General features: G+C 40.8%; 1 protein-coding gene across 4 annotated transcripts in view; it reads left to right on the forward strand.

Moving 5' to 3' along the window:
* The window catches only part of ZNF512 (zinc finger protein 512), a 29,276-nt gene extending 4,752 nt beyond the window's left edge, over positions 1 to 24,524 (forward strand). For 2 of the 4 annotated variants that reach the window (XM_082745087.1, XM_082745089.1), the window contains 12 exons: positions 4,661 to 4,842; positions 5,460 to 5,555; positions 5,857 to 5,940; positions 6,602 to 6,726; positions 7,252 to 7,338; positions 7,750 to 7,848; positions 8,464 to 8,631; positions 11,403 to 11,597; positions 17,073 to 17,174; positions 18,146 to 18,208; positions 19,202 to 19,300; positions 22,498 to 24,524. In XM_082745087.1, coding sequence (XP_082601213.1) covers positions 4,661 to 4,842; positions 5,460 to 5,555; positions 5,857 to 5,940; positions 6,602 to 6,726; positions 7,252 to 7,338; positions 7,750 to 7,848; positions 8,464 to 8,631; positions 11,403 to 11,597; positions 17,073 to 17,174; positions 18,146 to 18,208; positions 19,202 to 19,300; positions 22,498 to 22,806 — 1,609 coding nt within the window. In that variant the 3' untranslated portion in view covers positions 22,807 to 24,524. Of the gene's footprint in view, positions 1 to 4,657; positions 4,843 to 5,459; positions 5,556 to 5,856; positions 5,941 to 6,601; positions 6,727 to 7,251; positions 7,339 to 7,749; positions 7,849 to 8,463; positions 8,632 to 11,402; positions 11,598 to 17,072; positions 17,175 to 18,145; positions 18,209 to 19,201; positions 19,301 to 22,497 lie in introns of all 4 variants that reach the window. The other 2 variants (XM_082745086.1, XM_082745088.1) reach the window with 2 other exon arrangements.
* The last annotated feature ends 1,028 nt before the right edge of the window (positions 24,525 to 25,552 follow it).

Raw genomic sequence — 25,552 nt, forward strand, 5'->3', positions numbered from 1 at the left:
ATGTCTTACTGAATTTTTGTCTCATTCTACCAGTTCCTGAAAGGAGGAGGTCTTAAAGTTTTTGCTAAGACTGTAGAATTGTCTGGTGTTTTTTGTTTGTTTGTTTTTGTTTTTGTTTTTGTTTTTTTTTTGCTTTAATTATGTCAGTTTTGCTTTGTTACCTTTGAGTTTGTACTACTAGATGCACACAATGAATAATTATGTCTTTGTGATGATTTATTACTTTTATCATTATGAAGTGTCCCTTTATATCTTTGTGTGATACTCTTGCCTTGAAGTCTGTTTTATCTAGTATAAGAGTTGCCACTCCAGCCTTCTTGTGTTTGCTGATTGTGAAGTATAATTTTTTCATCCACTTATTTCCAGTCTGTATATATCTTTATATTGATAGTTCGCAGGCGCCTGGCTGGCTCAGTTGGAAGAGCATTTGACTCTTGATCTCAGGTTCCTGAGTTCAAGCCCCACATTGGGTATAGAGATTACTTAAATAAATAAAACTTAGAAAAGTAAAGAAAAGAAAAGGTGTGCCTCTTGTAGGTGCAGTATACAGTTAGTTGACCCTTGAACAACACAGGGGTTAGGGATGCTGACCCTAACACAGTTGAAAATCGGCATATAACTTTTGAATTCCCCAGAACTTAACTACTAATAGCCTACGGTAGGCTGGAAGCTTTACTGATAACACAAACAGTTCATTTGCACATTTTGTATGTTGTATATTATATGCTATGGTGTTCTTAAAATAAACTAGAGGAAAGAAAATATTAAAATTACCAGGAAAAGACATTTACAATACTGTACTGTATTTTATAAAAAAAAAATCATGTATAAGTGGACCCGTATAGTTCAGATTGTGTTGTTCAGGGGTCAACTGTACTAGAGTATTGCTTTTTTATTCATTCTTTAACAGTCTTGGCCTTCTTGACTAGAGTGTTGAGACCATAAACATTTAAATTAATTACTGATATGGTTGGATTTAGGTTTACCATTTTATTTTGGTTCTCGTTCCCTTCGTATTGTACTTTATATCTTATTTTGGGTTATTTGAATATTTGGTGTCCGATTTTAGTTTATTGATTTTTTTAATCTCTCTCTCTTTTACTTTTCTTTTTTTTCTGTTTCTTGTGTGTAGTGGTTGCTCTAGGAAATACAATGTATATACCTACTGTTTCATAGGTTATTTAAAGTTATTATTATACTACCACTTTGCTTAAATCTAGAAGCCTCACAACCTTGTAGAATTCCTCAGCCCCCTGTCTGCTGACCATTAAGTTACACTCTCATATGTATTACATCTACATATTTTGAAAACCTCACCAGATAATGTCAAAATTTTGTTTTAAAGTGGTTATTTATTTGACAGACAGATCACAAGTAGGCAGAGAGGCAGGCAGAGAGAAAGGAAGGGAAACGCTGAGCAGAGATCCTGGGACCCTGGGATCATGACCTGAGCTGAAGGGAGATACTTAACTGACCGAACCACCCAGTAATACGCCCAGTGTTTCAGGCGTCCCTGTAAATCTTTCATAGTTCTAACATCTTGAGGTTGACATTTGTTCATTATCTGTTCCTTTTGGAATTATGTAGATTTTCCTGCTTCTTTGTGTATTGCATAATTTTGCAATTTATTCCCGAGATTGTGAATGTTATTTGTATAGACCTTGGGTCTTTTTAGAATCTTCTGGGGGATCATTGCTATTTTTGTTTTAGCAAGTAACCTGTTTACTGTTCAGACCATAAGTTCTGTCTTGCTTTCTGAGGGCATTGGGTCAATCTTAATTCCATTCTTTGAGTCTTTGCTATGATGGTTTAGGTCGGTCTTGAACAGCTCAGGGGTTTGACTAAGACTTTTTCCTGTGTTTCAAGTCTTGTTTCATTTCTCCAAGCTTTTGATACGTTGGGTCTATCTTTTACTAGCAGTTCAGGGGTTATTCTGAGACTTGTGCAGTTTGTTCAAATCTTGTTTCATTTCTCAAAGCCTTTGCTAAACTGGTTTCGGTATACTCCAAACATACGTAGTTCAGATTAAGCTGTGACTTGTGTGGATTCCTACACAGAATTATGGGATCATCGTCTTTGCCCAATTCTTCTTCACAGTTCCCTCACACATTTTAGTCTGTAGAGACCCTTTTCCTGGTTTCTGTAGCCAGAAAGAGAGTTTCTGTTGCAATTTAGACTGCCCATGCTACTCTGCAAATGGGGCCCACCCTTATTGCATTGCCGCTTGTGAGGGAAAACAAACAAAATGGAGCAACACACCCATGTGAGTCACTTCTCCCAGTTTTGACACCTCTCTATAGTCCACCTACTTTGTTTACTTTTCAGAGTCCAGGATTTTCAGTTGTAGTCAGCAGGAGGGATGAGCTGTGGTGGCCTTATGCACCACGGTGGAATCAGGACTTTGCTGTATTAAATTCGTAATTTGGGATCTCGTGCAGAGAATGGAAAAACATTCTTCTCTGTTCCTAGCTTGCTGACATCATCAGTCCCTGTTGTTTTTTGTTTTTCCTGTTTCCATTTCCATTCCCTTCCAGAGACAACTGTGTTAACAAGTTCGATATTTGTCCTTAAGTATTTATGAATCCTTATAAAATAGCCAGTATTGTTTATGTGTATACTTGTTTTTAATTTACCAAATTGATATTAAGTCTTGCTCTTTCTTTATTTTTCTTTTAAAGACTTAATTCTTTTTGGAGAGAGAGCAGGCACGCACACAGAGCATGCATGCGAGAGTGTGCGTGTACACTCGGAGGAGGGGGAGAGGGAGAGGGAGAGAGAGTGTCAAGCAGACTCAGCCCTGAGCACCCAGCCCACCGCAAGGCTCCATCTCACAGCCCTGAGATCATGACCTGAGCTGCTGAAACCAAGAATCAGATGTTTAGCTGTTTCTTTTTCATTCAGCAGTATGCTCTTTTGGTTATGCTCATGTGTCTATGTGTGGAAATGGTTTATTGCTTCCAACAACTACCTAGTATTCCATAGTGGGCCTGTATCATATTTTACTAACATACATTCTTAAGAATGGTCACCTGTGTTACTTCCATCTCACCTCAAACCTCTACGTGATTCTTACCAGCTCTACCACTGAAGTGTTATCTTGAATTTGACAACTTACCTCTGCTACAGAACCTTAGTTCAGGTCCTTATCATCTCTTATCCACACTGTTACATTGAGCTGCTAGCCCTTCTCCCTGTATTCACTCCTCCTCCAGGAGTCCTTTTCCATACAGCATCCAGAATGGTCTTTCTAAACCGTAAACCTAAGGCAGGCCTCACACGGATCTTCAGCTGGAAAAGGGATGTCTCGAGGTCCTTGGACCACACTTTGAGAACTACTGCTCCCCTGTGCATTCTGAACGACCTAGTTACTGATGAGTGTTTCTTAACTACATACTGATTGGTCTTAGATTTGGGAATTTGGATCCAGCTGTATACCAGACTTCTCCAGCCAGCTTACCTTAGATAAGGTAGCCCCTTGAAGGCTGGGAGCTAAGAATCATGTTGCCTAAATAAGACAGGATAGTGCTGACACAGTGTTTAGGGAAGATGGATCAGACTAGGGCCCTACAAACTCTGCTTTTCCTTCTTTGTTCTCAGGGATAGTATTTAGTTACTGTTTCTCTGTCAGAGAAATTGGGAGGCCTGGACATACCTGGTTACTGAAGGATCCTCTGAAGTATCAAAGAATATCCTATTACTTTCACTACTTTCTTTTCTTTGATCAGTCTAGAAAAGAGTGCCTAGGGGCGCCTGGGTGGCTCAGTGGGTTAAGCCTCTGCCTTCAGCTCAGGTCATGATCTCAGGGTCCTGGGATCGAGCCCCACATCAGGCTCTCTGCTCAGTGGGGAGCCTGCTTCCCCCTCTCTCTCTGCCTGCCTCTCTGCCTACTTGTGATCTGTCAAATAAATAAATAAAATCTTTTTTTTTTTTTTTTAATTTTATTTTTTTAAAGAATTTTTTTTTTTAAGGTTTTATTTATTTATTTGACAGAGATAGATCACAAGTAGGCAGAGAGGCAGGCAGAGAGAGAGAGAGGAGAGAGAGAGGAGGAAGCAGGCTCCCTGCTGAGCAGAGAGCCCGATGCGGGACTTGATCCCAGGACCCTGAGATCATGACCTGAGCCGAAGACAGCGGCTTAACCCACTGAGCCACCCAGGCGCCCAAATAAATAAAATCTTTTTTTTTTTTTTTTAAAGATTTTATTTATTTACTTGAGAGAGAGACAGTGAGAGAGAGCATGAGCGAGGAGAAGGTCAGAGAGCGAAGCAGACTCCCCATGAGCTGGGAGCCCGATGTGGGACTCGATTCCGGGACTCCGGGATCCTGACCTGAGCCGAAGGCAGTCGTCCAACCAACTGAGCCACCCAGGCGTCCCAATAAAATCTTAAAAAAAAAAGAAAGAAAAGAGTGCCTACTTGGGCTCCAGAGTGATCATTAATGTGGACCGCTTTTATTACAATGAAGTGTAATAATTTTATATGTTGCCTTTAATCACAACTGTTGTAATTGTTAGAGTACAATCTCAGGTCTGTTTTTATTATCAGGCTTTTTAGTTTTTGCGTAGGTAACCAACTTGTCTTCTTATGATATAAAGAATTAACAGGAACTTTACTCCAGATCCTCCTTTGTGGTATGTCTATTTGTTTCATATTACTAGCAGGACCCAGTGCTCCATAAAGGATAATAGTTTCCAGTACACTATCCCTCACGATGACTCCTTAAGTGGTTCATCATCTGCCTCATCATGTGAGCCAGTGAGTGATTTTCCACCGTCCTTCCGAAAATCTACCTACTGGATGAAGATGAGAAGGGTCAAGCCAGCTGCTGCTTCCCGTGTTGAAGGTATCTCTGTCTTATGTCAAAGGCAGAGCAATCTCTAGGTAGCTGTTGTAAATGTCACACATGTGTATCTCACATTTATGTTAGGCTGCCACATACTATTCAACTTTATGAACTCTCCTATTTTAGAGTGAAATTTTGCTGATCTCACTCCTCTAGGTTAGACTGGTATCAGCCTTCCCTCTTCATATGATTTGAACTTCTTTCCCGTTGTTCCAGTTTGATCCTCTGTTGAAGTTTAGGGGCTGGTGTAAGGGCAATTCTGGGTGTCATTGTCTTGGTGGGCATAGTCTCAAGGGTCCTTAGTAGCCCTTTATCTGGAGCAGTTCTACTTCTGTATTAGCTTTGAATCAAGATCAAGAAAGCACATTGCCTGAAGGCTCTTACTACTCATTGGGGAATAGTTGATCACTTGGGTAGAGAATCAGAAAAAGGGAAAAGGGGAGGTTGAATAAGTTAGTGAAGTGTTACCAACTTCCCTAAAAATGTCGACCACTTCTGTGAGGCTTGTGATCTTCCTCTATGATGGTTTCGTGACTGAAGTTCTGAAGGCAGGTCAGAGACGTTCACTTGTAAACCACACTGAGGGTTTTGTTTGTTTGTTTTGTATGGTGTTTCAGGGTCAGGTGGAGTATCAACCAAAGGAAAAAGGAAACCCAGGCAGGAAGAAGATGAAGACTATCGAGAATTTCCTCAGAAGAAGCATAAACTTTATGGTAAGGGAGTAACTTTGCTCATTCTCTTTCTGTGGGTGCCTGGGCTTTATTCTTTAGAGGTACAAGAGAGACCTTAGGTTTTGGCCCTTAAAGCACTGTTGTTGAGCCCTTTGATTTTTTGGCATGGAATGGCTTCCATCCTGCCTGACTCTACCAGTTTTTTTTTGTTACAACTTAAGGGAGTCCGTTGGTTGAGGGAGTGGGGCACAGGGTGTTGAGAACATGAGGGAGGAGATGTTGGCAGTAGAGATGGGGTAGCAAAGTTGATATTGTCGGGCCTCAAGTTTCTGTCTTGCGTCAGGGAGGAAGCAACGGCCTAAAACTCAACCTAATCCCAAATCCCAGGCTCGTCGTATTCGGAAGGAACCACCAGCTTATGCAGCAGGTATGTTTTCTGTTGGAAGCTTTGGAGTATCTAGTTCTCACACCCTGTCTTTGTTGTTGTTGGTGGTGGTTAAGGGATAATGTAGCAGAGAGTTTCTTTAAGGAGGCAGTTACTAAGGGCATGGGTTTGGAGGCCTGTCAGACCCTTGTGGAAGGTTTGGCTCTTAATTGGTTTTCTGGCCTGCCACCTTCTAGTTAACTTCTGCAAGCTTCGGTTTCCTTGTTTCTGAGTGGGATAATGAAGGCAGTCAAAATTTTCGTAGATATTAGATGGGATAAGAACATTGTACAAAGTTTCAGGCACACGGGAAACACTCAGCAAACTGGCTGTTGAATATCTCTGAATCCCATTGTTATATGCGGCTTTGAAAGTGGTGCCCATCGTGGCTTGTACCTCAGTAAAGCTAGGAAAAAAATGTTGCCCAGTTCTGTAAGCCACTGGGTTTTTGAGTGGTGCCCAGATGGTTTTTATCATGGGAAACTGAGTAGGTGTTTCCTCACTGACTTGAGAAAAAAATATTTCTAGAAATTATACGCAATGAGTCTTTTCCCCAGGAAGGGAACAAACCATTTTTATGTTACTTTTACTAAGTTTCAGGATTGTGCTTTTTGTTTCAGGAGAAGGCTGCAGATTATGAGGTGTTGCTTTTTCTCCTTTGTAGGCAGTTTGGAGGAACAGTGGTACTTAGAAATTGTGGATAAAGGCAGCGTCTCCTGTCCTACCTGCCAGGCAGTGGGGAGGAAGACCATAGAGGGCTTAAAGAAACACATGGAGACCTGCAAACAGGTTAGAGATTTTGTGGCATTTCGTGACAGTTATGCTCTTTCCCCATACCTTAGCTCTCTCTTCTGTGTTGGGTATGCTGATACCTGTGGAGCAGCCGCAGCATTGTGTTAGAAAGAAGACAGAGGCTTTTGAGTATGACAGACTTGGGTTTGAATCTTCACTCAGCCACTTATTTGTTGTGTCATTTAACTTTTTCATGTGTGGGCCTTGGTTTTCTCATTTATAAGAGAGAGAAAATAATTTTGTGCGGTCCCTGAGAGGAGAAGAAAGAAAGAATACATGCAAAGGGCCTGTTCCATTACTTGGCAAATATTGGCACTTAGTAAATGGTCGTTCTTCCAAATTGGGTTGCTTTTCCTTCTTTGTCCTTGAGGAAATGACACTGAGGTAGTGGGATTTTGAGATGCCTTGACTGTTGAGTTTGGGAGTGAAAGGAGATATGGTTGAGAGTATCTGAGAAGGACTTTTTAACATTCTATTTCTCTGTTGAACAGCCTGGCACTGAGCAGTATTTCTTCCTTGTAGGAAATGTTCACTTGTCATCATTGCGGGAAACAGCTTCGTTCCCTGGCAGGGATGAAGTATCACGTCATGGCAAATCACAATAGCTTGGTAAGGTGTCTCCTGCCCCGTATGAGCCTGCGGGGGGTTCGCATGTCTTTACATAGATGAGTTTGGATAACCCCGTGGAGGGGCTGAGGCTCTGGGGCTTTGCAGGCATGTAAGAGCACCCTTTCGATAGAAGAATTATGCACAGTGAAGCTGTTGTGGTGGGTATTTTTGTGTTTACGTTAGCCCCAAAGTTTCATCTCCTGGAAGCCAGAGGCTCTGAACTCTTACTTGCATTGCATTTGCTTCCTTGTCTGTCTAGGAGAAGATGGAGAAAGCCAGGAGTCAGATAACTAAGCTTCATGGGCCTCGGCTTAGGTGCTAGTCCAGTCCTTGATTCTCCTAAGATACCATTTCTGTCTGTATCTATCTTTCCTGTGAATCATCTGCTCGTTTGCTTCTCTTGCTTTCTAGCCCATTTTGAAGGCTGGGGATGAAATAGACGAGCCAAGTGAGAGAGAACGGCTCCGGACAGTTCTAAAGAGACTGGGCAAGCTCAGGTGCATGCGTGAGGTAAGAGCCTGGGGGCAGCATCTCCGTCAGCCTGGAGTCTCGAGTCACTGTCTTTCTGTTACTTTCTTCCATTTCTTCTCCTTCTCTCTTGTAGACCTGGTTCTGTGTCACCTTCCAGCATTAAGACTGGCTCCTGCTTTTCCAGGTGTTTTGAATTCATTAATAGTTCTTTATTTTCTTTTGCATCTCCACAAACTTATTTTTCTCTCCTTTTCCTTTGTTCAAAGGGGTTCCTTTCCCACCCTTCTTTAGTGTGATGAAAAGGCTCCTGGTAATCTCCTCGTGAGGAGCTTTGGCATCGCTGGGTGTTTGGTTGCTGCTGGGGTGGGGTCGAGTCCTGAGGAACCTCTGCGGCAGAGGAGACGCACAGTGCTAGCGGACTGGATGCTGACTGAACTGACGGAATGTCGCTCTTGGTGGCAGACAGGACAGCTGTTAGGGCAGGGACGAGGGACAGGGAAGGGTCGTGCTAACGGGAAGTGTTGGAGAGGGTCTAGCCATGTCGTAGGATCTATTTATAGGGTGTGGTGGTTGAGTCTTCTGTGGCTGTTTAGAAATTGAGAGATCATGTCAAAAGATGGAAGATTATAGTTCAGGCCTCTCTCCTGTGTTCAGAGTTGCTCTAGTAGCTTCACCAGCATCATGGGATATCTGTACCATGTCAGAAAATGTGGCAAAGGGGCTGCAGAGCTGGAGGAGATGACCCTGAAATGTCACCATTGTGGAAAGCCATATAAATCGAAGGCTGGACTTGCGTATCACCTGAGGTCAGAGCATGGGCCTGTGAGTACTGATTACTTTCCAGACCCTGTTTGGGGGATCTGTTTCGTGGTGACTACTAACCCTGACATTTCCCATACCTCCTTAGTTCCTCATTTGTATCCCCTTTTAATCTTTGAATGCTTTTGTTTTCTCTTGTTTTTTCTTGGTTTTCTTTTTTCTGCCTTTTGAACATAATTAGCTTAGAGAAATCAAAGTTCAATGTATAATCTGTAGAAGTAGACTCATGATTATCTTTCTAAAGCTTAAGGTGTTCCTCTTTAGCTAGAAATTTTGTGGAAATCTCTGTCCAGCTGGTTCTTCTGTCCCAATTTTTTTGTCTTGACTTTTTTTTCTTGATTTCTAGGCTTGCCCTACCTCATTTTTTTTTTTTTTTTAGAGTTCCATTTCAAGGTATAATTTACATATGGTAATTAATATTCACCCTTTTTAGTGTATAGTCATAAGAGTTTTGACAAATATGTACAGTTGTGTAGTCACCACCACATTCAAGATCTTGAACGATCTAGAATGATCTAGATCTTTGACCACCGATCTATTTTCTGTCCCTATAGTTTTGCTTTTTTTCAGAATATCATAAACAGAGTCATACAATGTATAGCTTTTTGAGTCTGGCTTCTTTCACTTAGCGTAATACAGTTGAGATTCATCCATGTGTTGCATGTATCATTAATTTTATTTCTTTTTATTTCTGTCTAGGATTCCATTGTATGGATGTTTCACAGTTTCTTTATCCATTCACCAGTTGAAGAACATTTGGGTTGTTTCCATTTTTTGGCAATTATGAATAAAGCTGCTATAAACATTAACATAAAAGGCTTTTCTGTGAAAACAAATTTTAATTTCTCTTGGGTAAATACTTAGCTATGGGAATGCTAGGTCAAATGATAAATACATGTTTATAAGAAACTGCCAAACTGTTTTTCTTTTTTTTTTTTTTTTTAAAGATTTTATTTATTTATTTGACAGAGAGAAATCACAAGTAGTCGGAGAGGCAGGCAGAGTGAGAGAGAGGGAAGCAGGCTCCCTGCTGAGCAGAGAGCCCGATGCGGGACTCGATCCCAGGACCCTGAGATCATGACCTGAGCCGAAGGCAGCGGCTTAACCCACTGAGCCACCCAGGTGCCCCAGAAACTGCCAAACTGTTTTTCAAAGTGGCTCTGCCATTTTGCAATCTCACTGGCAAAATGAGATTTTTTGTGTCCTTGTTAGGACTTGCTATTGTCAGTGTCATTTTTTTCTTAATCCATTCTATTAGGTATGCAGTGGTCTTTCCCTGCAGTTTAAATTTGCATTTCCCTAATGACTAATGACATTAACCATCCTTCCATGTGCTTGTTGGCAATGTGGGTCCTTAGTGAAGTGTCTGTCCTCTTCAGTGAAGTGGCCTTTGAAAGCCTTTATTATTGGAATTTCATTGTCTTACTGTTGAGGTTTAAAAATACTCTGAGTTTTTTCATGTATTTTGGACAGAAGTCCTTTACCAACTACATGTTTGTGTTTTTTTAAAGATTTTATTTATTTATTTATTTGTCAGAGAGCGAGAGAGAGAGCGAGCGAGCGCACAGGCAGGCAGAGGGGCAGCAGAGGCAGAGGGAGAAGCAGGCTCCCAGCTGAGCAAGGAGCCTGATGCGGGACTCGATCCCAGGACGCTGGGATCATGACCTGAGCCGAAGGCAGCCACTTAACCAACTGAGCCACCCAGGCGTCCCCCAACTACATGTTTTATAAATGTTTTCTCCCAGCTTAGCTTTTCATTTTGGATAGCATTTTTCAAAGAGTAGAGTTCTTAACTTTGATAAAGTTCATTCAATTTATGTTTTTTTTCCTTTTATGGATAATGCTTTTATTGTATCTAAGATATGTTTGCCCAGCCCAAGGTACAGTTTTTCTATTGTTGCTCTAAAAAAAAAAATCACAAAATCAATGGCCTAAACAACACAGCTGTATTAACTCAGCTTGTCAGGCCAGAAGTTCAGGTATAGCACAGCTCAGCTGACTCCCCTGTGTAGAACCTCACCAGGCTGGCATCAAAGTGTCAGTAGGGCTATTCCTTTCTGGAGGCTCAAGGGGAGAATCTGTTTTGAGGCTCCTTAAGATTAAGAGTTGAGTTCCATGCAGTTGTAGGGCCTCACTTCTTGCGTGCTGTAGGCCAGGAAGTGTTCTCAGCTTCTGAGGGCCATGTGCATTCCCTGGTTCCCTTCATCGTCAAGGCAGCAGACGTAGTGAGTCTCTCATGCTCTGAATCTCTCCTTCCTTTTCTTCTCTCACACCTCTCCTACTTGATTTTGGACTTTAAAAATTAGATCTATACAAGGTACCTTCCCATCAGCATGCAGATTAGTATTTGGTTGAATAGCTGATGACTGTAGCCTAGCCACAGTGACACATCAAGAAACCGTCATACCCAGGCTTACAAAATTTTCGCCCTTGGTTTCTTTTAGAAGTTGTTACAGTTCTATGGTTTATGTTTTAATTCATTTTCAGTTGATTTTTTTAATGTAGTATGAGATATGGGTCGAGGGTCCTGTCTTAGCACACAGCCATGTCTTGACCTTTAACCACTTTGACTTATCAAAACAACAGGTTTTATCCTGAGAAGTTTATTTTTTTTAATCAACAAAATACACATTAAGGTGGTGGAACTTTATGCTAACGGTTAGCAAGCTAGTAAATAGCTTTTGATACTTAGAGCAGGAAGGATGGCCTTTAATCATTGGCTCTGATGGAAGCCACTTCTCAGGCCTGTGTTCTGCTATGTCTCATTCTTGCAGATCTCATTCTTTCCAGAGTCAGGACAGCCAGAGTGCTTAAAGGAGATGAGCCTGGAGCCAAAGAGTGGTGGTCGAGTTCAGAGGCGTTCTGCCAAGATAGCTGTATACCACCTGCAGGAACTGGCTTCTGCTGAACTGGCCAAGGAATGGCCCAAGAGGAAGGTGCTTCAGGATTTGGTACCTGATGATCGGAAGGTAAAGTAGAGACTTGAAGTATTAATGTCGAACCGTGTCTGCTTCTGTGCTTACTGTGTACGGAAAACTAAATGCACTGGAGTGCACAATAAATGATATTTTGCTGCTTTATTCTTAGAGATAGAACATGAGTGTTTGGATTCCTGTGGGTCCTAGAGAGACAGTCCGTTTCAGAAGTTTCTTAATTTTGGACTACTTCCAGAGGGAATCGGCATTTCCAGATTAGTCTTTTGCCTAGTTGTTTCCCAGTGTGTTTCCACTTTGTTAGTTTGTATGTAGTAGTTTATATTTAGTTTAGATAAATGCTTGCAACTTGCTTTTCTGGCCACAGAAGTCCTCTCCCTTCCCACTTTGTTTCCCAAATGGAAGCTTATATAAAACACCAGTATGTAAAATAACGGACAGCAGAGTCGCTCTGAATAACCATGGGGTAGTGAACCCAAAGCCTTGTCTACTTGGCCTTCTTGATACTTTTATCATTCCCTCCATGGTCGCAAGTATATTTCTGCAGGGTACAGAACCCAGCTTGGAAGCCTTTGGTTTAAAATAGATCATAGACCAGAAGAACATTATTTGGCCAAGAGGAGACAAGAGGTATATGACTTATGGGAGTAGTTATGGGAAGGACTTGGGAGGATCTACAGTGAGGATTGAGATTAGAGCTAAGGACCTATTACTCTCCGTGGTATGGACAAGAATAGTTTAGATTCGGCTCAGGGCTTGGACTCATGTGAGAAGAACGTCATATGTTAAAAGAAAATGGGTCAAATCCTAGAAGTTAATACCTCTTACTTGGCCTAAAAATCAGTCCTACAGATGTCCCAGAAGTAGGGTCCTGTTTTTGAATATCAGAGCATCCTTTCTTGTTTTAAACTTACTGCTTCTTTCTTCCTGTCACAGGCTAAAGTATATGGTTATCTAAATTCAGTTTAAATGTGGACTTTGTACAGTGGTATGTGTATTGTGATATTGTAGACCATCTGGTTTCACTGTGCGTGGTCTGCAGAAGGAGAGGAAAAAGCAGGCTCCCCACTGAGCAGGGAGCCCGATGTGGGTCTCAGTCCCAGGGCTCTGGGATCACGACCTGCTACCTGTGCGTCTGACTGGTTTGGCTATAAATCAGGGTTCCCATAACCCCATCCTTGGTTTCGATAATTTGCTAGAATGGCCCACAAAACTGGGGAAACACATTTACGGGTTTGTTATAAAGTATATAATAAAAACCTACAGATGAATGATAAGTTGAAGAAATAAATAGAGTGAGGTTTGGAAGAGTCTCAGGAGGAGGAGAAGGAGCCCTGTGGAGTTGGGGGTACACCACCAACATATATATACGTATATATATATGTATACATATGTGTATATATATGTGTGTATATACATATGTATATGCTAATCAATCTAGAAGCTCTCTGAACCCCATAATTTTGGGATTTTTGGGATTTTTATGGAGGTTTTATCACGTAGGCATGATTGATTAACTCCATTTCTAGCTACTTTCCCTCTCCAGAGAATGGGGAATGGGTCTGAAAGTTCCAAGCTTTAAGTCATGGCTTGGTCATTTCTGGTGACTAGCTCCCACTCAGGAGCCTACTGAGAATTGCCTCATTAGAACAAAAGATACTCCTGTCACCAGAATGTTCCAAGGATTTATGAGCTCTGTGAAATACTGGTATTACTCAGGAACTTTGGAGTTTTAGGACCTCTCTGTCAGGAACCGGGGTCGAAGACTAAGTGCTGACAGGAACTGAGTGCCAAGACCAAGATACATTTTTTTTAATTTCACAAATTATATATTCCATTTTGAAAAACCTTTTTATTTGGGAATAATTTTAGACTTGCAGAGCTATTGCAGAATTAGTACAGAGTTCCCATATGCTCTTTACCTGGCTTCTTCTAATGCCAGTTCCTTACATAACGAATGACATAGTATCCGATCAGGATTCCATCATAGGACACCATAAGGATCCCCATTTAATTCTCTTTACTGTCTCCTTAGTGTCCTCTCATCTGTTACAATTCTGGCTTTTTTTGGGGCGGGGGTGTCTTTTGTGCTCTTGACTCTTTTGAAGAGGATGGGCTGGTTATTTTGTAGAATATCCCCAGTATGGATTTGTGTAGTCTTTTCTCGAGATTAGATTGAGGGTCATATGTTTTTTGTGAAGAATACCACTGAAGCAGTGTTGGCCTGTCTCAGTGCATTGTATCAGGAGGTATATGATATTGGAATGTCTTTTTACTGATTATAACTTTGATCACTTGATGAGGGTGGGTTGTCAAGTTTTTCTCCAAGGCAAAATTACAGTTTTCCCCCTTATAATTAGTGAATGTTTTGTGGGGGGGATTTACACTATGCAACTGCCCTTCTCTAACCATACTTCTGCCAACTTAACATAGTATCCATCACTGCAACAATTATGGTTGTTTGCCTAATGATGTTGAGTGCTCCCATTATTTCTTCTGCAGTTATTAACTGGAATTCTGTGAGAAAGATACATCCTTTTCTTCTGTTACTCTGTTTATATCAGTATGGACTCAAGGATATTTTATTATAGCATCGTAATATGGTGCTGTTATTGTTGGTCATCTCAGAGTTGGCCATCAAGAGCACTTCCAAGTGGCCCTCTGTGTCTTTTGGACATGCCTTTATCTTTTTTTTTTTTTGAGTACTTCTTAAATTTTTGATACCACGAGATGCTGTAGGGTCATCTCATATATTCCCTGCCCTAGCCATGGAATCAACCATTTCTCCAAGGAATGCTGATTTCTTTTATTGAAGAATATATTTAAAAACCAAGATTTGAATGCCAGGTGTATTTATGCCTGCTGGGGTGTCAATGCTTCTGGGCCTTCTTGGTGGATAGAGCTAAAGTTATATGAGAGAGAGAGAGTGTGTACATGTGTGTGTGTGTATCCATGGGTGCATATGTCTGTGCATATCGATATATATGTATATTCATGGGTGCATACACACACTATATGTTTTTCTTTTCTTTTTTAGATTTCATTTATCCATTTATTTGAAAGAGGGAGTGAATGAGCGGGTTAAAGGGGGAAGGGCAGAGAGTGACAGGCAGACTCCACACTGAGTGCAGAGCTCAAGATTACGACCTGAGCTGAAATTAAGAGTCAGATGCTTAACTGACTGCACCACCCAGGCCCACTCTGTCTCGTGTTCATTTCTCTGTCTATCTGTATGCATATTGAAGGCCATGATACCTTCAATTCCAGTCCGACACCACAAGTTTCATTCTTTTTTTTTTTTTTTTAAAGATTTTATTTATTTATTTGACAGAGATCACAAGTAGGCAGAGAGGCAGGCAGAGAGAGAGAGAGAGAGAGAGGGAAGCAGGCTTCCTGCGGAGCAGAGAGCCCGATGCGGGGCTCGATCCCAGCACCTTGAGATCATGACCCGAGCCGAAGGCAGCAGCCCAAACCACTGAGCCACCCAGGCGCCCCCACAAGTTTCATTCTTGCCTTCCTCTGTGCTTATTTGTAACTCCTTTCTTCAGCAGTGAGAGACCTGGCTCTCATTGTGTACAATATATTTACTTATTTGCTTAATTCTAGTTTAATACAGTTTTACAGTCGTTAACCCACACCCTTGTAAAAACAGATTTGTTAATTGGAGAACAGTAGTCGTTACAGTTCTTTTTCATCTTTGGCCTCACACTATATAATCGGAGTCCTATTTTATAGTTACTTAGATTGTCCCCCTGCCCCGTTAGGTTTCTCATTTGTAATCATTAGGTTCATATGTTACTCTTATTACACTTTGGGTCCCCCCTACATCTTGTTTAATTGAAACTAGTCATCTATCTTGGGGGTATGGGAAACATTACCATAGTTCTAAAAGTCAGACTTGTATTAAAGGTCTTCTTAGAGAAGGGCCACTGCCCTCTTCCCAGTTCCCAGTTCCTAGAACCCTTTTATTTCCATCCTGTTCCCACCCTGCTCCCCACAAAGGAAAACACACTCAGTAGTTTCTGGTTTGTCCTTCTTATATTTTTATGGGATGGATGGCTAGATGTTGGCGTATTTTCTTATATTCTTTTCTTTCTTGTGTAAGTCCTTTTCTGAACTTCGCTTTATTTCACTTAAAGGTGTATCCTGGAACTCACTCTGTATGTGTTCATTGAGATCATTCTCATTTTTTATAGCTGCATAAATATGATAGCTTATTATATGAATATAGTAGCTTATATAAATATTCTGCTATCACTATAAAAGGATTTTAGATGGACCCATATATATTAGCTGCATATATTTAAAGCCAGTTCTGTGCTCTGATCCTTTTATAGATTTGCCAGAGTTTCTTTAGGGTGACTTCCTTACTACCTCTTACCTCTATGGGCTTTGGTTCTGTTTTACGGTCTCAGTATCTGTTTCAGATACTTACATTTTTCAAGCAGGAGGATCGTTTACTTCCTGGAAATATAGCTATTACCTGTGGTGAACTTTATAAGAACTGTCTCTCCAGGTGCTAGCTGTCTCCTTTCTGGAAACTACAGTTGTTCCTGTAAGAAGAGACTAAGTTGTGTCAAAGCACATGGAGCAAGTGTGAGGAATAGTTAATTATACTTGGGTGGTAGAAGGAAAGATTGTGTGTTCCATCCCCAGAGTTCTCTCACATCTTTGTTTCAGGTCGAACCTCAGTGTTTTTGTTTCAATTTTTGAAATGCCAAAAATTGGGGTGCTTGGGTGGCTCAGTTGGTTAAGCGTCTGCCTTTGGCTCAGGTCATGATCCCAGGATCCGGGGATAGAGTCCTGCTTTGATCCCAAGGAGCCTGCTTATTCCTCTTTCCTCTGTGCCTCCCCTGCTTTTGCTCTCTCTTGCTATCTCTCTCGCTATCTCTGTCTCTGTCTCTCTCTCAAATAAATAAATAAAATCTTTAAAAAAAAAGCCCAAAAGCCCAAAATAACATGACACTTTTGAAGAAGAAGGAGAAATGCAGAGGGGCAGGGAAAAAACATTAAAACTGCTCAAAATTCCACCACCCAGAGACGACTACTGGTAACATGTGCATTTATAGCCTTCTAGCCTTTTCCCCAGCTACATATATTTCTATTGAATGTATTATATATGTGTGTATATATGTGTACCCTGTAAGTATACCTGTTGTAAGTACATTTTATATATAGTACATATTTGTATCCCTTTTTTGTAACAAGTGTTTTAACTGTATAAATGCTCTGTCACTAGCTTTTTCAAACTAGAGATGAAGTCCTGTATCTGAAAGGCTCCTGCCCTATGTTAAAAATCAGACTATCCTAACATTAAACAATAGACAGCTATACTTACCAGTTTCAGGTAAATTTGTATTTCAAGCTCTCACATACTATAATTTTTTTTTTGCATATGAACGTATGCTTGTTGAACTCCAGAATTATATAACCTGAAGCATTGGGTGTGAAACTTTTGGGGTATTTTGGTTGGAAGTTGAATTCCTCCAATAAATGTTTCTTGTCTTGTAGTTAAAATATACTCGCCCTGGGCTACCTACCTTCAGCCAGGAAGTCCTACACAAATGGAAGTCAGATATCAAGAAATATCATCGCATTCAGTGCCCTAACCAGGTGGTTCTTTCTCATTCATTTCTTCAGTAAATGTTTATCAAACTGCTGTTTTAGTTATTTATTTATCATGACAAAGTACCTGAACCTCAGTGGCTTAAAACATCAATTATTGGATTTGTTCAGAATTCTGTGAATCAGTAATTCTGCTGGGGCTCAAAGAACATTCTCCTGTTGTACATGGCATCAGCTGGGATCACGTGTGGGTTGTACTTAGCTGCAAGCTGGCACGGGACCTGAGTGTCTAAGATGGCTCCTGTGCAGCTAATTCTGTTGGGAGCTCGGCTGTCCCCATGGCCTCTCTCCATCAGGGTGTAGTGGGTTACCAGCAGGGTAGGGTGCATGGCAACTGACTTCTCAGAGTATCCCAAGAACATGAAGGTAGAAGCTGAAGATCTCTTAACGCCTAGCTTCAGAATTTGTTCTGCATCATTTCCATGGTATTCTGTTGGTCAAAGGACTCACAGGGTTCACCCAGATTCAGAGGGAGGGTGAGTGGACTCCACTTCTCACAGGGAAGAGTGGCAGAGAATTTCCAGACATCTTTAATCTACCACAGAGCCATATATGATCATATATGCTCCTATCCTTCCCCAAGTAAGGAGCAGACAACAAGAAACAGGAGACTCATTTGTACTGAAGAAAGCAGATTAAAAAATAAATAAATAAATAAAACTAACTGTGCGTTTTTGTTTCTCTGAGTGTTAAAGAAAAAGTACCAGAGAAGAGAGTATCTAAAGCTTTTCTGAACAGCTTGTTCACCTTTTTTTTTTTTTTAAACCTTTCCTTGTTTGTTTGTTTTTTTCCTCTTTGCTTTTGTGGCTTGCTTGTTTGTGGATTCTTTTCCTGTTTGGTTTGCAATGAATTTATTGGGCTTCTTCCACATGTAGGGTTGGTCAGTGTAAACGAGCAGGTTGCTAAGAGAAAGATGAGGTTTCGTATAGTCTTATATTATTTCTTCTTCTCTTTTGCAGGGTTGTGAGGCTGTCTACAGTAGTGTATCAGGCCTTAAAGCTCACCTGGGCTCTTGTACCTTGGTTTGTAACTTTCTGAACAATTTATCTTAACATGACCTCTAGAGTAGTCTGATAACAGAAGAGAATTCAGTTTAGGTGAACAGCCAGTTGTCCTGTTTGCTGTTATCTTCAGAGGCTGGTTTAGCTTTTTATGTCCTAAAGATTCTTGGTCTGTTACTGGATGGAATGCCAGCATATGTCCAAAATACAGAAAAAGCCAACATAACTGTAAATCTTATCAATTAAAGTATTTGGAGGAAAATATTATTAATTTTGAGTCTCTGCCGAGGATTTAACTTCTTCCACCTGAGCCTCTCCTGCTATGGGCCTGGCCCATCTTATTGGGCCTTAAAGTTTCTAGAATCAGTTTACCTGTGCTTACCTGGATTGGTGAAGAGCCTTTAATCCCATCTGAATTGGACTGGCCTCTGGGGATGAGACTCTATTCCGGGTGTCAAGCAGACAGCTGTTCACCTCACTGAATCTCTTCTGTGTTGACTCAGGTGCCCTACAACCCACAGCTGTGGGAACTGCTGCCACTTAGTGTCTGAGTCCTTAAACTAGGCATTATGGATGATAATTCTCTAATTTTGGACGTCCAAGGCACTCTTTGCAGCAGTGCATTATAGTGGGAAGAATTATATACATTGGTGCCTCTGGGGAACTTCAGAAGTTTGATCATTTGGGAAGAGTAACCAAGAGAACCTGGAAATGAAATGACAGAAACAAGGGAAGATAGGAAAGTGTGATATGTTCTATAATGTGAGTAGGAGAACTTCAGGTTGTGTTGAGGCGGTGGGAAGATTACATGTAGAGTTATATTAGGATAGATTTGTAATGGTGACAGTCTGCTCAATCTGGTTTCCCTAAATATATTGCTGTTTTGGATTTTCTTCCTTCCTACCTTGGCGGCAGAAAATCCCCTCTTTTCATCTCTAATGATCCCTATACATGACCCAGGTATGTGTTCCTGAATTTACCAGTAATTTCCTTTTCTTTCTCTCTTGAAAACAGGGCAACTTTGTGGCTGGAAAATACAAGTGTCTTCTGTGTCAAAAAGAATTTGTGTCAGAGAGTGGTGTCAAGTATCATATTAACTCTGTCCATGCTGAGGTGAGGTCCCTGCTTTCCCACCATGTTTTTGTAGTCCTGTGGAACCCATACATATGCCCCAAGAAAGGTGGATTTTGTGCGTTTTTATGGGCTAGGACTGTCGTAAAGTAACTCAAAAGTGGTTACCAGAGATGAGGTTAAAATACTTTGTAAAATTACGTGCATAATTATATTTTTCTTTGAAAGCATTTGAGCTCACTGTAAGTGTGAACATCCCCGAACCCTTCTGATTCTTTTAAATTCAGTGAAATCAGGCACTTGGGCACCAGGCTGAATTTACACCTTTGGAATTCTTGTTTTATAGCCATCTCTGTACTTCTGTTTTCTTTTATTCTAATGTCTTGAGCAACCTGGTTTTTTTTTTTTTTTTTTTTTTTTTTAAGATATTATTTATTTATTTGACAGAGAGAAATCACAAGTAGACGGAGAGGCAGGCAGAGAGAGAGGAAGGGAAGCAGGCTCCCTGCTGAGCAGAGAGCCCGATGTGGGACTCGATCCCAGGACCCTGAGATCATGACCTGAGCCGAAGGCAGCGGCTTAACCCACTGAGCCACCCAGGCGCCCGAGCAACCTGTTTTTAATGTTGTTTCAGATGCTGCAAAGAAACAACTATAAAGGGCATTAGTGAGACAACTGGAGAAACTGGAATATGGACTTGATTAAATAATAGTAATGAGGCAATATTCATGTTCCCAAATGTGATCACTGTATTATAGTTGTACAGGAGAAAGCCCTTTTCTTAGGCAGATTTGTGCTGAAGTTGTTAGGGATGAAATAAATCTGCAAATAACTTGCAGATGGTTCAGCAAAAGGAAGAAAAGCAGGAAGAAAGGGAAGAGAAGTTAATCCTAGTACAAATCTAGGGTTTCATTGAACTCTTGCCACTTTTCTTAAGGTTTGTAAATTTCCAAAATTAAAGAATCAATTCTGTACTAAAATGCTTTAAGGTCCAGAAAGTCGAGTTTTCTCTTAGGCCAACTTTTTAATAATACAGATGAATAGAGAAATTGTTTCCTGCATAATTAAATACCTGTATTGCAGAAGTTAAAGGAGTTAAGTGTGCATTCTCTTGGAATATCAATTATCAACTGATCACACTTCTGAAGTTTACTACAGAAACTGTTGTTGCCTGATAAGAAAAAAGAGCGAGCACCTTTAGCTGTTTTCTGGCCTCACATTCTTAACAATGTGGGCTGTAGTTAGTGTCACCAAATGTGGTCACTGTTGTTTTATAGGTTTAAGCTTTGGGAGTCTCTTTGCATAACTGAGATTTCTTCCGGAAGGCAGTCGTGTCTTTTTTTATAATAATAGCGTACTTTTTCATATTTTAGGAATTATTTAAAAGATAATTGATCTTCTGACAAAATCTGGCCTTTACATAGTTAACCTGTTTCTTCAATTTCTTCTTAAGAAGTTGGAGCCAACAAATTTCACTTGGTTTGGGGCTTGTTCCTTGAGCGTTACTTTGATGATTTGTGCCTGTATTTATGAATTATATGGGGTGGTAAAACATTTTTACTCTCTTCCTCCCTCTTGGCCTCACATTTTCTTATACTACTTTTTTTTTTTAAAACAGAAATTTTCAAATACATGAAAATGGACAGAATAGTATAATGAATAGCCTTAGCAGACATCACTGAATGGCCAGTCTTGTTTACCTTTATAATCATACCCACTTTTCTTGTCCCTTAAAGGCTTATTTTAAAGCAAATTCCACAACCCATGTCAATTGTTATTGCTTCTTTTGATGTTGTGTCTGAAATGTAAGGACTTTTAAAAAGGTATAACCACAATCATCATTACACCTAAAAAATTAGCAGTGGTTCTTGAGTATTATCATATACCCAGTCATTATTTAAATTATTTAAATTCGCTGATTGCCTTATAATTTTTTTCAGAGTTGGCTTGTTCAAATCAGGAGCAAGGAAAAAAAAAGGTCCATATACTGTGTGTTTTTTTTTTTTCTTTTTTTGCATGTTTTAATCCAGAGTGCTACCCAGTAGAAATGTAATTTGAGTCTTGTATATAATTTAAGGTTTTCTGGTAACCACATCTTAAAAATATAAAGAAAACAGGTGAAATTAATTTATTTAATTTAACCCAGTATACCTAAAATACTATCTTTTGAACATGTAGTCAATACAAAAGTACTAATGAGATACTTTATATTTTTTCATACTAAGCCTTTGAAATTTAATGTGTATTTTTTATACTGAAGTATATCTCAATTTGGATTAACCATTTTTCAAGAGCTTAGTAGCCATGTGTGGCTAGTGGCTATCTCATTGGACACCGTAGGTCTAGAAGTTTCCCCTTTCCTCTGAAGAAGTGGTCATTTGTCACATATGTTTACATACCTTTTGGGTTTTGCTGATTGCATTTCTGTGGTGGTGGTCCTCTCTCAGATATTTCCTATAAATTGGTAGTTAGATCTAGAAAACTGATCAGATCACTTGATTTCAGTTGAGGTTCATTTCCTTCCGTCCCCTTCCTTCCTTCCTTCCTTCCACAAGAATTGGATTCCATGTTCCTCAATCTTAATTTTTTAAACTGAGTCTCAGAGAGGTTAAGTAATTTCCCCATGGTCACAGAGCTAGAAACAGTTGGGTCTTTGCACCTAGGCGGTCTGGATGCAAAGTTCATACCCTTAACCACCATACTACCATGAAATAAAAATCTCCTGTGGCCCAGTGCTTTCTAGCTCATGAGATTTTTCTAAAGGAGATAAATGAGTGGGATGATGCTAAATGAACAGACTTTGTAGATCACTTACTGAAGTCTCCCAAATCATGTCTTAGATAGTAAATGCTTGTGATGACTACTGTGTATTGAATTTCTCCAGTTCAACCATAACTTATAACTTATGGTTCCTATCTGTTTCCTTCTTAATGCCTCTGCCCTAACTATGCCTTTTAGAAATTCTTCCCACACCCAGGGGGAGTTGAGTTGGTGGACTGTTGATTTCAGCTCAGGTCATAATCTTGCGGTTGTGGGATCAAGTCCTGTGTTGGGCTCCGTGCTCGGCAGGGGGTCCACTTGGGATTCTCTCTTGCCCTCTGTCCCACCCCCTCCTCATGCTCTCTTTGTCTCTCAAATAAATCTTCAAAAAAAAAAAAGTAAAGAACGTCTTCCCACACTCATTCTTTGTGCTCCCTACTGTGTATTAACTGGATGGTTTTTCCATTTTGTCTCTGTAGGATTGGTTTGTTGTAAACCCGACGACAACCAAAAGCTTTGAAAAGCTAATGAAGATAAAGCAGCGGCAGCAGGAAGAAGAAAAGCGGAGGCAGCAGCACAGGAGCAGAAGGTCTCTGCGAAGGCTGCAGCAGCCTGGCATCGAGCTTCCCGAGGCAGAGCTGAGTCTTAGAGTAGGGAAGGATCAGAGGAGGAGTAATGAGGAATTGCTAGTGTCGGCCTCCTGTAAGGAACCAGAGCAGGAGCCTGTGCCGGCACAGTTCCAGAAAGCAAAGCCCCCAAAGACTAACCATAAACGAGGAAGGAAGTAGGCAGGCAGTGCGAAAGCTCCTAGGAGGGCGGACGTGATGCTGTTGTCATGGGGACCTGTGCTGGGAGGACTGAGTCACGGGAGCTGAGTGAGGAGAAATGTCCTTTTCCAGCTGTTTGTGTAAGGCTGTGACTTTCTCAGCTCCTTCCTCCTGTGTAAATTTCACTGTTCTCCCTATTTATTCACTTTGGCCCCACCCCCATCCCCACCCCTTTTGGGTAGGTTTTCCTGCTATTCCTCATTGGAGTCCTCTTGTTTTTCTCTTCTCTTGCCCAAAGAGCTCCCTCTTAAGGCTAATTGTGGGCCCCTCTTACCCTCTACAAAACTGAGAAACCCGTTTGGTTGTCCTTTTCCTTCCTGGGCTATAGAATGTTCTTGGACTCTCCACTGATTAAGTAGTCATTCCATCATCTCGCTTATGAAACAATTCCAAATTAATTTTTTAAAATCATACTGACTTATCATTTTGTATTTGTGATATAACAATCCTAGAAGCTAGAACTTGTCACTCATGTAATAAGCTTATCCTGTCTCCTTGGGAAACAGATTTTATGGAGGCTGTTTGTTCTCTCAATATGGTTTTAGGATTGAAAGTAAGAAAATGGATTTAGGATGAAAAAGCTAGAACCTCTCTACACTGGTTTTCCTGGGAAATGTTTCGTTTGTCCCGTGTAGCAGTGACTGACTGACTAGACCCACAAGCATGAAAAGCAGCCCAAACATTAACATGTCCCAAACGTGAAAATGATTGGAAAGAAGGAAGTAGAAGAAGCAATAAATACTGCCTTGACTTTCTTGGGGTTTGAGGCCTCCTCATTAGTTGTTATGATCAGTGCCCTCTGGAAGCTTTGTTTTCTCCCCCCGTTTTAAGGATTGAGAAATAACCACATTGCACTTGATGTTTTGACACAGAACCCTAGTGTTCCCAGTAATGCCACTAAGATTGGCAGCCAAGGTACACATTCCTTCTCCCCTGGACTTGACCTCACTTGTTAGTCTACACTGTGCTAAGTCTTCATTCCTCCCTTTAGCCAACCTCTGTCTCTTGGGAGTTTTCTGAGAATATTGTCGTTTGTCCTCTTTTATATGTGGAGTTCTATCCTCTTTATATCTTGAGACTTTGACACCAGAGGTGGATATTTATCTGATGCTGGAAAGAAAAATACCTTTACTGTACCTCACGCCTACCTGATAAAAAATGTCTGGTAGGCTACTTTTCTTCAAGACTGGCTTTCTCTGGAGCGTTGCTTAGAACAGCTCTGTTGCTGTGTTTCTAGATTCTCTTCCCCCTTTCCACAAATACTGGTCTTCTATATTCTTGCCAATTTTTGTGGCACATGCCACCTAAAGAGCAAAGACCCCAAACCCTGATATGGATAAATACTACCTTTTCAAATTCTGAAAGGCTGTTACTACTCTTGAGGTCTGTGTTCTGTGCCGCTCCACATAGCTTTAAAATGTGGGCTTTTGTGAAGACCACTTTCAAACAAGGGAGCATTGAAACCAGATTTGGATACTGGCAGAATAGATAGTTTTGAAACAAGTCAAGGACGCGGTCTGTCCACTCTACATTTTCCTGGGCAGTTGCACCTTTAAAAACCCTTTTGGTAGATGAGGATTGTCAGGGAGGAGAAATGAAGAAGCTATATTAATTTCTGGTGAGTAAGACTTGGGGAATGTTGGGCAATGACAAAAGAAATAAATGACTGTCGGTTAGAATGATGTTTCCAGTTGTTCATTGACTTCGACCTGCTACTCGACTCCTTGCTGACACAGCATATGGGGGTAAGACAATGGCTAGACATGGGAGTGGGTTTGAAATAAGTACCAAATGCAGGGGTCGCGATAGTTTTTTAGCCCCTGAAATTGGCTGGTTAAAATGAGTAATTCGTTTGAGATGAAAGTGAATTAGTATAGAAAACTTGTCCAGTCTCATCCAAGGCCCTTGCAGGCACTTTAAAAAATTTTACCTTTCTGAGGCATCCAGGTGGCTTAGTTTGTTAAGTGTCTGCCTTCAGCTCAGGTCATGATCTCAGAGTCCTGGGATTGAACCCCGCAGCCTCTCTGCTCAGCGGGAAGCCTGCTTCCCCTCTCTCTCTCTCCCTGCTGCTCTGCCTACTTGTGATCTCTCTCTCCCTGTCAAATAAATAAAATCTTAATTTTTTTTTTCCTTTCTGAGGCCAGTTCTCAGCAGGATATATTCATATATATATATTCATATATTCATACCACTGAGTCTTTACATTCTTAAACCAAATTTATTGGGATAATATAAATTTGACAATACTGAGTATAGCCAGGTTGTGGAGAATGTGAACTCTCATGGACGGTTTGGAACGTAAATTTGGTACAATCAGTTTGGAAATGATTTGGCAGTATCTAGTCAAGCTGAAAATACGCCCTGAGACTTAGCAGTTTTATTCCTGGGTACATAATGGAGAAAAATCCTCTTGGTCAGCTGTACCAGGAAACATAAAGAATGATACTGTGGTATGGTTTACAACACGTAGCAGAGACTACTAGCTGTCCACCAAAATCTGCTCTCACCTTGCAGAGTTATAGGACTATAGGACAAGTGGTTAGGCTATGTTTCCCAGCCGTCTCACCCCCTGCCCTGTAGTGAAGGGGTAGCCAACCAGCTTCCCAGCAGTAGATCGTGAGGAAAGTGACATGTGTCACATCCAGGCTAGACTTTTAAGATAGTGCATGTACCTCTGTTTTCTTTCCTCTTCCTTGGCTGGATGCAG

Source organism: Mustela nivalis (assembly GCF_964662115.1).
Source record: "Mustela nivalis genome assembly, chromosome: 8".
NCBI classification, from domain to species: Eukaryota; Metazoa; Chordata; class Mammalia; order Carnivora; family Mustelidae; genus Mustela; species Mustela nivalis.